The following is an 11,889-nucleotide window of genomic DNA, read 5'->3' as shown; positions in this document are numbered from 1 at the left end:
GTAATTATCAGTTCACATGTCCAGCAGACATGTCTGCGAAATGGGCAGCTATGTATGGGGCATAATTTTTTTTTTTTTTCAGGTGAGAGTGGAATGTCAGGTACGGGAAGTAGGTATAGTTGGGGAGGTAGGTAGGGGTGGTTAACAGACAAGACAAACAAGACGCATACGGGGCAGAGTATGACACATGTGGGGGGGATACACATTTGACGGGGACGGATGTTGGGATAACTAGAGCCCATGAGCCCACAGATGGCAACAGTGGAACTAAGATCCCCACCCATGGGCAGTTGCCACTGTGCTTTCACTGCCCAGGACGGGGCTGTGCTGTGGGCTGTGTAGGATGGGCAGCAGGCACACCCGTGAGTTGAGCCACCCGTGCCTCAAGCTGGTGTAGGGGCCCAAGCACAGAATGCCTGATCTCCCTACGCACCACAGTCCAGACACTACGGAGGTTGAGTGTACGATTGCCTCCGGCCACGCTTGCAGAGGGGGATCGAGCCCCATCCCCTGCAGCACTTCCACCTGAAGGTGGCACAGGGCCACCGGAGGAGGGTCCGGCCTGGGCACTAGTGCCAGGTGCAGTCGCCAGCTGAGGTGGGAGAGGTGGGTCCGCTGGAACCCGCCTTTCCTGTCATCCTATGTTTTCGATATGTTAGGATGGTGTGGGCTAGTACCAAACAATACCATTCACAATTAGTTGTAATAGCATGCATTAGTATTCCCAATAACCAAACACCCATATATTCCAAACATTGAATTGCAGGCATGACACATGCGTAATTTCAACAACAGTACACAATCCAACAGCATGCAGGGTTGATTGATGGCAACAGGCCATCAGGTTTGGATGTATGAACAGGGCACATGCATCAACGTACATGCAAATATTCATGAACCAACAGGACAAATGTCCAGGGGATTAATTGTGAATACACATATCCATTTCATGTGAGATGGATTATTTGTGGTTATAGGGTAGGGAGAAGACATATTTCATTAACAATGTAATTTACCTATGCATATGCTGTACATTTCTACTAGCTGCAGATATATGCACCCTACAGGTCTGACTACTATTCCCTATGTGTAAACTTAGGCATGTTGGTGATGGGAATGTTACTGCTACATTAATATACATTGCATTTTTATTCATGCACGTTCATATCTGCCTCTGTTCAGCTACAGCATCCTGCTACTTTTCATTTCTATGGCTCTAGACAACTGTGGATGTTTGCTAGTGCATACAAACAAACTATCTGCATATTGCTAAGGTACAGCTACATATCAAAATTGTGGGTCAAACATTCCAGCTTCACTACTTTCTTGGACACATTTCACTGTTTGGTTGTGCCTGTCACATTCATTTCATGCTGTACTGACTGCAGTATACTTTATTCAGGAGTTATTGCAACTTTCTGGGTGGCTTCATACCTCTTTCTCACACTCTCACTTGTTTTATATTTACAATTCAGGATGGTACCTAAGTCTAGGCTTTATTAACATGTTTTACTTGGTTACAACAATCCTTTCCAACAGTCTCACTTGTGTCAGGTTTCACAGTTTAAACAGGGATATATTTCACACATGTGTTGTACTGAACTTCTATAGCTGTACTATACAGCCTGCTGCAGGTTATGTCCTATTACATTACAGGTGCAACATCTTTATTTCAGACTTGTTTCATTTGTATGTTCGAGTTACAGGCTACAGCACACTTTTGTAATCTCACAGTACTAGCAGAATCTCTCTTACACTGTTACTTGCATTTTTTATTAATAACTGCCTACACTGCAGTCTTTTGCAAGCTGTCATACATATATTTATTTACAGTTACAGGAAGAGGTTTACTCACCTGCCTGGTGGCGCAACCACACAAGCCTATCAGCATAGGCTCTACGATTCGAGGAGCGTATACCTGCAGCTGTAACATAAATGAAGTGATATTGGAATACACATCTCCATAATATCAGCTAGTTTTATTTCTTACATAAATAATTACATGTAACTTACTCAGTAGTGGGGCGTTGGGCATTTGCCGGGCCTCCTGGATCCAACAGTTCAGTTGGTTCTGCTTCCGTCTCTTCGGGTCCGCATGGTGGTGACAGACCTGTTCACCAATCCTTGTTATTCCTGTGGCACTGGTGAGATCATGTGCCAACCGGTCCCATGCCTCAGCCTTGTATGCTCCCCACAGGACCTGGCCCTGCATGAGTTGGGCCTCATGATCGTGGACGAGGAGCCAAACCATATATTTGGACTCCTCAATGCCCCACCTCTGTGCTCGGAAGCAACTACCCTCACCTACACCTGGCATCCTGACTGCAAGTACTTTCCACAATCGGTTATGCTGTGTATTCCCGCCTATGGGACTTATATATGCCGTTTTCCCCGCACTTATCTGTGATTGGCCATTTTAGAATTGTATCAGCTTCACTAGATCTGCCTTGTCATGCTTCTCTTTCCATTCATTCCTATATATATGCTATTACTGCATTTCAGACAGCAACTGTCATGGCTTAGTGGTTTAGTGCTTTGACTATGGTGCATGGTAACCTGAGTTCGAGCCTGGGCATTGCTTTTTTATTTTATGACTGTCTACAGAGGCTAGGAGGTGTGTCTGTGTAAAGGCAGTTTTGATACAACTTGCTCAACGTTGCCCACCGGTTAGCTTGTTGGCGTGGTGCGCAGCTCTGCGCAAACGGGTTACGCTGGTTTGTGCGTCGTGTGGCTGTCAGCACGCATATTATGCTCAGCTCAGCTACAGGCACACAGTTTACACCTGTTAGACCACTGCTCACCAACGGGCAGACATACTCAGCTTGTTGGAGTGTAGCTCAGCTATGGGCACTTCTGACATTTTTTTTCTTTTATCGCCTCACATTTCTTCAAACTACATGGCCCATTTCCTTACATTTTACATAAAATATGATTATATATCTGTTAATATATGACAGGAGATTGTCTCGTGCTTATTTCACAAAAATAAAAAAAATGATGTTGTTGGGACTCGAACCGTGCTTGCCTCCTCTTCAGACGAGATCTCTACCACTATGCTATTTCGTCTTGGCTTACTTTGCATATTTAGAACTTATATGCTTTTCCACTGACTAACTGTGGTTAAGCAAAGGGCACACCCGCGCAAACGAGCGCAATTACGGGCAAACTTTTTTAAAACTTGCAAAAAAATTTATAAATGTTTATTTTTACATTTTATATGTTTATATTCTGTGGGGGCATGTGTTGTGTTGTGTTTGTTGACATTTACATGGACTCGCTCGTGGGTGTTTACTTTCGGGACTGTAACTCTTCTGGGAGCATGTCCGTTTGCATGACTCGCCCTGTGGACACGCCCCCTTCTTTCTTACACGGACCGTGTTAGCCTTAGGTGTGAGTCAGCATGCTCTTATGAATATGCATGGCATGCTGACATCACTCCGTTTAACTGCAGCCTCCGTGTAAGACTTGTAACTCTTGCATGGAGGCTTCGTGAATCCTGCCCTATGTCATTGCATCGGAAAAGTATGCTTTGTTTTCAGATGTCATGTGTATTTATTTGTCAGTGCACTACTGTTATCCCATAATGGAGACATACATTTTTGCTCTTTTATTTGGACAAGGTAAAGCAGGTATTGCAATTTTGCTCAATGAGCATAGTAAATAGTCCAGAAGTGTACACATAGCACTTGACATTATCTACAACTAAATAGTCAGGTACCCCTTTATTTGGTGAGGGGCATGGACAATTTCAAGAACACTATTACCATTGAAATGGGAAGGAGAATAGGTCTAAGTCATGTAGGGGAAGCACAATAATGCCCAGTGTTACATGTACACTTCTTTATGGAAAGTTTGTTTACCAAAGACACTAATATAAAGAGAAAGAGCTTATGAGATGACACATTATGGGTAATTTCTTCAGTTCACTACCTGTCCATAGATGGAATGCAGTCACAGCTAAATAAAATCTTTGCCTGTTTCATGACTATTCTGAATGCAAGGTTAACAAAACACTGGGAATTAGTAATCTTGTTTTCAAACTATGAACATAAGATTCTATACTGAGAGTAATCTGGCAATATGTGATTGCAGTCTATTTTGTTAATTATTTGTGTTGTTGCGTACCACTCCCAGATAGTTGTGACCTGTTTTATTTCATTAAACTGTATTTTTAAATTTATAATGCTGCATTTTTATCTACTTCTGCATGTACAGTATTTACTGCTGTTTCATACAGTTTGCTTTCATTCCATCAGTGCATCAGGAAATTATGCTCGTTGTTGGTTTTAACATGATGCCTGTCCCTGTGTTTGTCTTATCAGTCTTCAGTTATGCCCAAAAAGTAATTTGTGATTCGCCTACTTAATCACTTATTAAACATTACTGTATTTACGTATTAGCGCAACCAGATTTTCACGGTTGTGGTAATATGAATGCTGGCATGAAAACGAGTGTGGTAATTAGTGCCACGTGTTATTTTACGTCTTTACTTATGACAAATAGGTTTAGCTTACATTCAGGAAGATAAAACAACTGTGAAAGTCTTCTTCCTATTTTGCATGCTTTACACACGCACGGTTTAATTGCCTGGGTTGCTGTGTATGTTACTGTCAAAGGAGTGCTTTTCTCTATCAAGACGGAATACTGAAAAGAAAAACACGGGGAGACCTGAAGAAATGCTTTTTGGTAGACTATTTATCAAAATTTAAAAACAGACTTGAAAGGAGAAAACTTTTTCTTTAAGAATAGGAGCTTGCAATAATAGTAAACGGTTTGCCAAACCGATTATATTGTATTATGCTGACATGTAGGGTAGTTTGGTATGTGAGAAGTTGACAGTGGTGCTTTGGCTGCTTGTATTGTGATAGTGCTATCCTCGGACAAACGGAGATGGTGTTTCAATGATTATGGCTAAAAAAGATGTGGATTTTTCATTCGCTATTGTACTGTTTCTGTGGTTGGAGAGAAAGGTGTCAGCAATTGTAGTCACATCTTCCTGAATGTAAGACAAACTTATCTGTTGTAAGTAAAGACGTAAAGTAACAACTCCTGCTAATTCCCACACTCGTTTTCAGACCAGCATGCGGTTAAACATTACTTTTTCCATGTCTAATCGATAATCCTGTCTCAAAAAAAAAATTCAGTGTGAATGAACACAGTTAATGTGACATTTTCATGTCACTATTGGTAAAATTTACACATCTGGAAGCAACCAGTATTATCGCGAAATTTTGTTTGCGATAATACGTAAGTACCAGCATTACAGTACAACAAATATACTATATTTCTTATAATTCTGTGTGATCATGCAGCCAAATGAAAATGATAAATATTACAGAAAAAAATAAAAATTTCTAATAGCATATTAACAATCTCCTCATTGACAAATGTTACTTATTCTGCTATTGAAGATTAATGCATTTCTTTCAACGTGTTTGACCATACATAATTCTAACTGTTCTGTGATAGCCACTTACTGTATTAGAGTAAGACATAAAGTACAAAAAATAGATGGTAGTTTTTTGACTAAAATAAGTAGCAGTTCTATATTGTTGAAAAAGCTTGTTGTAATTCCAAGTACAAGAGGAAATTGCATTTCTTTCTCCACACATGCGTGCATGCAAATGCTATTGTAAAAAAAGACATTTTCAGGATTAATGTCAGAGAATAAATAGTGGTTGTCCTACTTCCTTGAAATGATTTGTCAGTCATCAACAGTCAATCTAAAGTCTAATTTGATGAAATTAATTCTAACTAAAATATTTTAAACTTGGTGGTAAAACTTAGGTGAATGCTAAAAATCTCATGAATCTTATTAAAAATGTTAGGGAACTACCCCAGTGACCTGGTCAAATTCCCCTAGTCAGTATGAATGCCACCTTGGGTCTCCCCTGAAAAGAGACTGCTGGCCTAGCAGGACTAACCCACTCAATGCAATCGAAATAAATAAAGTTAATAATTAGCTACAAATATTAGAGTAATGATGGATTTCAGTCTCAGCCTGGAGAATATACAATTACAGTACAAATAAATTGGCATAAGTACATTAATACACACACATGAAATATTCAAATAAACATGGCTGAATATAACATGACAGATATAAATGGTGAGGAAAAGTATAACTATTTACATTGCTAATATATACCAGAGCACTGATCATAAATGACCAATTTTAGTCTCAGCTAGGTGACTTATAGTACATATAAACTAGCATGTCAACAGATGCATAAGTTCACTAGCATTGCCATGGAATACTGAAATAAACATGGTGGAACACATCAGGGCAAATGTAACATAAATATTAAGAAAATATAATTATTTACAAAGCTAGTGTATGCCAGCTGAAAGGTAGAGAGTGAGAACCGTCATTGGTAAGACAGTGAAAAAGTGAGTGAGGAAAAGGTCACAAGTTATAAGGTGAGCAGAAGGAAAAGTGCAGTGTATTAAGGCTTTTAGCTGTGAAAGTAGAGCTAGGAAGAGGAAGACGTCAGGTGATGTGATTGGAAGGGTGGCACTGACATTTGGAAAGTGACTGGAGATAAACTTTTCACTAGCAGCAAATGCAGACAATGGCTAACAGAAACAAAGACAATAAATGCAGGACTTAAACTGTAGCCCTGTTAATAGTTACTGAAAAGAATATATATTACCAATAATTTGTAGTTGGTCATGAAAAATATGGATGATTTCATATCTGATTCACTAGCAAGTCTACCTAGTAAAATAGTCTAAATCATAGAACAGACTGTACTTACCATAATGTTCATAATTTGGTTTATTTCTTTCATGACAGTCATTTTTGTACTTTATTTTATTCAAATCATTTTATATTTCTTGAGAGGAAATTGCTAAGGACAGACGAAACTGCTGATAACATTCAGATAAAAAAAAAATCACATATGCCTATGAACAAATGTGTGTGTGTGTGTGTGTGTGTGTGTGTGTGTGTGTGTGTGTGTGTGTGTGTGTGTGTTTGTATATATATATATATATATATATATATATATATATATATATATATGTGTGTGTGTGTGTGTGTGTGTGTGTGTGTGTGTGTGTGTGTGTGTGTGTGTGTACATATGTATGTGTTTTTACTTGCAAACAATTGAATAGAACTAATTTTAAACATCTTAGAAAAGGGTAAAACAAATTAACTTATCTCAGCTTGTATCATGCTCTAAAATATGAAAGAGTTTTCAAAAAGTTGTATCAGTGTTAGTAAACAGCAAAGAGTTACCTTAAGTATAGCAGAGTCTACATTCATTCCAAACTCCATTGTTATAAATTACAGGAAAGCAAAATTATGTGTCTGTTTGTTGATTGGGTTACAGGACTCACCCAAATAACTCTTTTTAGACATACCTGAGTCCCCAAACAGTACACATAAAGATTAATGAAATGTTATCACATACATTAACTCAGAAACAGTGAAACATACATATTTTAAAAGTAGCATTAATAACACAGAAATGTAGTTTTCTTGTATATCCTTATCCCAACCATCTAAGGTCACAATAGTGAAATAGCTAATGGGTCTTCTCATTCTAAGTGCTTTTCCCTTAAACTTGACTGCTTGCTGAATTGAAATGGTCCTCTGGAATATTAGTTCATGTTAAGCTTGGAAAGGTTCTTCATTCAAAAAAAGTTAAATGTAGCAGTAGACTCACTTGAACAGACAAATGTGACATATTCATCAGTAGTTTGGATTATTCCTTTATCTATTTACATCAATTAGTTTTGACCTACATTCTTATTTTTTATTGATTATATATTTCATTAAATTGTATTTAACTTCTGTTTAATCTTTTGTTATGTAACAGATATAATGGATTCTGACCTTCTATATGAATGCTTTATGTATTGTCACATTATGCCATTTTGCTTATGTTCTATGCACATTTTTTATTTGACAGATACTCACTTTTGTGCACTGCATAAGGCCATAACTGAAAAGGATCCTGTTAACCAGTTCATTTGCCTTGTTACAAAATAAGTATAATGTAGAAACAATCTTAGTTGCAGAAAGTAAGTCTTGATAAGAGTTGATTATTCTACAAAAAACAAACTCACTTTTCTCACAGCAGTGTAACCTGTTGTTCATATTAAGGTTGGAATAGCTGAGATGACTGGTATTTTGAAACAGCTGTGTCTATACCAAAGAATCAGTCTTCCCTCCAAAAAAAGAATAGTGATGTCTGTTTGGAGTACTAAATCTAGTTTATGAAGAGGACCTGCTGGCATAATAATATATTTCTTTTTTTTTATTGGGGGGGGGTATGGATGGAAGAGAAGATTAATTGCACTTTTGTTTGCAAAGTGCCTGCAAAGGCTTACAATTAAAGTGTCATCTCCAAATTATTTCATATCACTGAAAAATTGTTTTATAGGCCTATATTTAACATAAACTATATTAGATGGTTTCTTCTACAACAGAAAAAGAACACTCTGAGCAGATATAAATAAGTATAGTATACCACACCATTTCATATGTCCACATATATTAAAAGGTTCTTCTTACAGATAAACTCATGGATCATTTTCTCTGAATTTCCCAAGTGTCTTTCGTAGTTTTGCCCAGAAAAGTTGCTGGCCCATCATATATTCTGCCCACTCCAGGTAAGTTTTCTTTTGCAAGAGTTGAGCTGGCTTTTGATAATGGTATATTTCTTCTAAAGCTATTTTCTCCAAAATGACCAGAAGAAGTCTGTTTTTGTTTTCAGCAATCAGTCTGTAGCTGGCCATCTGCATCTCCAAGGAACACCAATGGCTCTGCAAATAATGGTGAGTGATAAGGCAAATGGTAAACTGGCTTTTATTAATGCTTTCCATTATGTTGTCCATAATATACTTGCCAAGTTCAAAATCTCTGCTGTGCAAACAAACTGTAAAGAATGGTGGTCCCTTTTCTTCAAGGTTTGGAAGAAGCTGATTAATAACCCACCATTCATCATGGCTGCTATAAGATATAAATACATCGTACTGGTACTGGTTTTTGATCTCTTTCTTCTTTGTGTAGTTTAGCCTTGCCCTGCACACATAGTATAAATATAAAATACGCCACCATGTGTTTTTATATAGTATTGCAGCAAGAAGAAAGAACAAAGTAGGTAAGAAAGTTCCAAGGAAGATAACAAATTCAGTTTCTGATGTGCATTGTTCTTCAAGAAACTGAAGAAGGTTAAGAGACAAATTTCCACTGACACAGTCTTGAGTATAAAAGTCAAACACCTGTATATGATCAGTAGTAGCTAACCATTCATTCATCCATGACAATTTACAGTTGCATTTAAAATCTACATTTTTAAAATAAATATATTCCAAGTTTGGCAAGTTGTTAAATAGTCCATCTTGCAGCTCATCAATGATCTGGTCTTCTACAATAAAGGTTTTGAGGGATGTCAGGTCTTGCAACATGGCTATTGTAAAATATAGTATCCCAGCATTCTTCAGTCTTAACATCTTTAGCTTTTGCAAACCATGGAACAGACTATTGACATCTAATTTAGTGTTTTGTACAACTTTGTTAATATCTTGTAAGTAGAGAACTTCTAAATGTTGTAGATAATGAAGAGTGTTATTCAGAGGACTTTTATAAGCCATTTCTCCCAAGCTAGAACTATAATACAGGGCTTGGAGGCTAGTGAAGTATTTGATTGCTGGTGCCCCACATGGCTCCATACAAATAAAATCTGCATTATTCCAGACATATAGATCTTTTATTTTATGAAATGGAAAAGTGGTGCAGTCATCTATAGCTAAAAAGAAAGACTCGGCCTCCACATTTTCTAAGACCAAGCTGTTGAATACCTCAGCCTCCATTTCTATAAAGTCAGCAAAGGTTTTGATAGACACTATATGAAGGTGGTCTTTGATATAATCCATCCAGTCAATATAATCTATGCTGTTAGCAAAGCTTATCTTAATTTCCTGTAGCTCCCTCAAGTACTGAAATTGCTTTGGTGCCAGTTTCTCAATCTTATTTTGGCCCAAGCTCAATTGTTTTACACTAATGAGTCCAAACAAACTATCCTTATCTAGAAGTATTATGTTATTGTTTTCAAGATTTAGCAATTCCAGATTGCCCAACCCATCAAAGGCAAAGTCATGGATTTCAGATATTTTGTTATTATTCAAAAAGAGAATTCTAAGGTTTCCTAGGCAAAAGAATTGCTTTGCATGTATAGTACGTATCCAGTTTGATGCAAGATTCAGTGACACTAATCTAGATTGTGTATTGGATCTCAAAATTGTTTGGCAAAGCTCCAAATTTTGAATGGTATTGTCTGAAGCAGATAATTCACTAAGGTTCCAAACTGCATTTGTTTTTAAGACACTTAATGAGTTCTCTGCAATATTCAACTTTTTTAGGCTTGTAGGACACAGCTCTGTGGCACTGATGTCCAAAATGTGATCATGTGTCAGAAGTAACTCCTTGACCTGAAAGTGGGATGCAAAATGACATACATTTCCTCTCTGGAAAAAATTTAAATGGAGTGCTCTTTGCAGTGAAAAGATTTCTATTCTTTGAATTCCAGACTGGTAAAGTTCACCACCTTTCAGATAACTTTCGTCAGCTTTCAGAAGAGTCAGATAAGGGAAGTCACACAATGAGTTTTCCTCAATATTCACTAGAGGATTTCTGGTGAGATCAAGGAATGTAATATTAATCATATTATACACAGTACTGTTTTCAGTAGGCTGTTTTCTGGACAAGCAGTCTTCTTTCCTAATACTTTCAATGTTATTATAGGTAACAGACAGACTTTTTAAGGAGGGTAAACTACCCAATTCCTTGGTAACTTGGGATAATTTTGTGATGTTGTTTACACTCAGAATAAGAGTTTCCAGCTGAGACAGAGGTTTGAATATTGTATATTCAATGCTGGAGAATGGCACATAATCTATTCTAAGCTCTTTCAATGTTTCCAACCCAAGAAAAGGATCACTACTAAAAGTAATGTAGCTTTTTTTGTCTCTCGTGTGACTTTCCATCCAAAGAAGAGACAGGTTTCTGAGCCCTTGAAAGGCACCAGGCATGACATGGTAGTTTCCAACTAGATAAATAGCAGTTAAATTGATAAAATGAGAAAACGTACCTGGCTGTATTGTTTGTGCTTTCCCCCACAGACAAATTGCCTGTATATCTTTTATGTTCATCTCCATAACTTTCATTAAATCCTGATTAATGTCACAAACAGCATAGACACTGAAGCCCCTCTCCTGGATATCAACACACCAAGATTTATAAGGTACATTTAAGCTGTTGAAATCCTTCCTGAATATCGTGCAGTCTTTCTTAACTAGTGCATTCAGCGCTGGAAACAGAACTAGCAGAAACAAACAAATAAACCATGATGGCATTTTTACTCTGCTGAAGTTTTCTTTCATCTTCACTGTGGTGAGCAATCTAAGATGTGAATCCAAATTAGGCTGATGAAGTTATTTGAGAACTTGATGTGCATAATTCTGAATGACATCATTTACAGTTACAGAACAAGTAAATGGGAAAGTACATTTCAGGTTCAAGAATATTTTGATTTAAAGTGAAACTACAGTTAGAAGTACAAAACTTGTATATAGTAGTTATAGAACTGCTAAGCTTGATTACATTTCATATAAAGTACTGCCTCAAAGAAGTGAGAAGTGTACTTTGAAGTAATTGCACATACATCACATTAACACTTAATTTTACTAAAAACGTAAAATGTAGTACAATTCAAAAATCAGTAGCAAGGAATTCCATAGAGATCCACAACCATGCTTATTTTGCATTTCAGTCCATTTAAGTCTAGGATTTAAAACACTAGCTTATAAGATAATTGCAATATTTAGTTTGGAGTACAGAAGTAGAATTAAGTGTCCTGATAAATCTTTTTGGTGCATACA

The 11,889-nt window shown here is 37.2% G+C and overlaps 1 protein-coding gene across 1 annotated transcript; it reads right to left on the bottom strand.

Moving 5' to 3' along the window:
• Positions 1-8,529: 8,529 nt before the first annotated feature.
• Positions 8,530-11,391, bottom strand: LOC122800482 (toll-like receptor 13). The gene has a single exon (XM_044069922.1). The coding sequence runs from the start codon at positions 11,389-11,391 to the stop codon at positions 8,530-8,532; it is 2,862 nt and encodes a 953-aa protein (XP_043925857.1).
• Positions 11,392-11,889: the final 498 nt, after the last annotated feature.

The sequence above is a fragment of the Protopterus annectens genome, chromosome 4.part0 (assembly GCF_019279795.1).
Source record: "Protopterus annectens isolate FY-2018-M chromosome 4.part0, PAN1.0, whole genome shotgun sequence".
NCBI classification, from domain to species: Eukaryota; Metazoa; Chordata; order Ceratodontiformes; family Protopteridae; genus Protopterus; species Protopterus annectens.
Note: the sequence above shows the minus strand (reverse complement) of the source record. Positions and strands in the feature narration are given on the sequence as shown.

Bases quoted from the DNA above. Each gene is read 5' to 3' on its own strand.
- LOC122800482 (XM_044069922.1), bottom strand. From the start codon at position 11,391: ATGAAAGAAAACTTCAGCAGAGTAAAAATGCCATCATGGTTTATTTGT.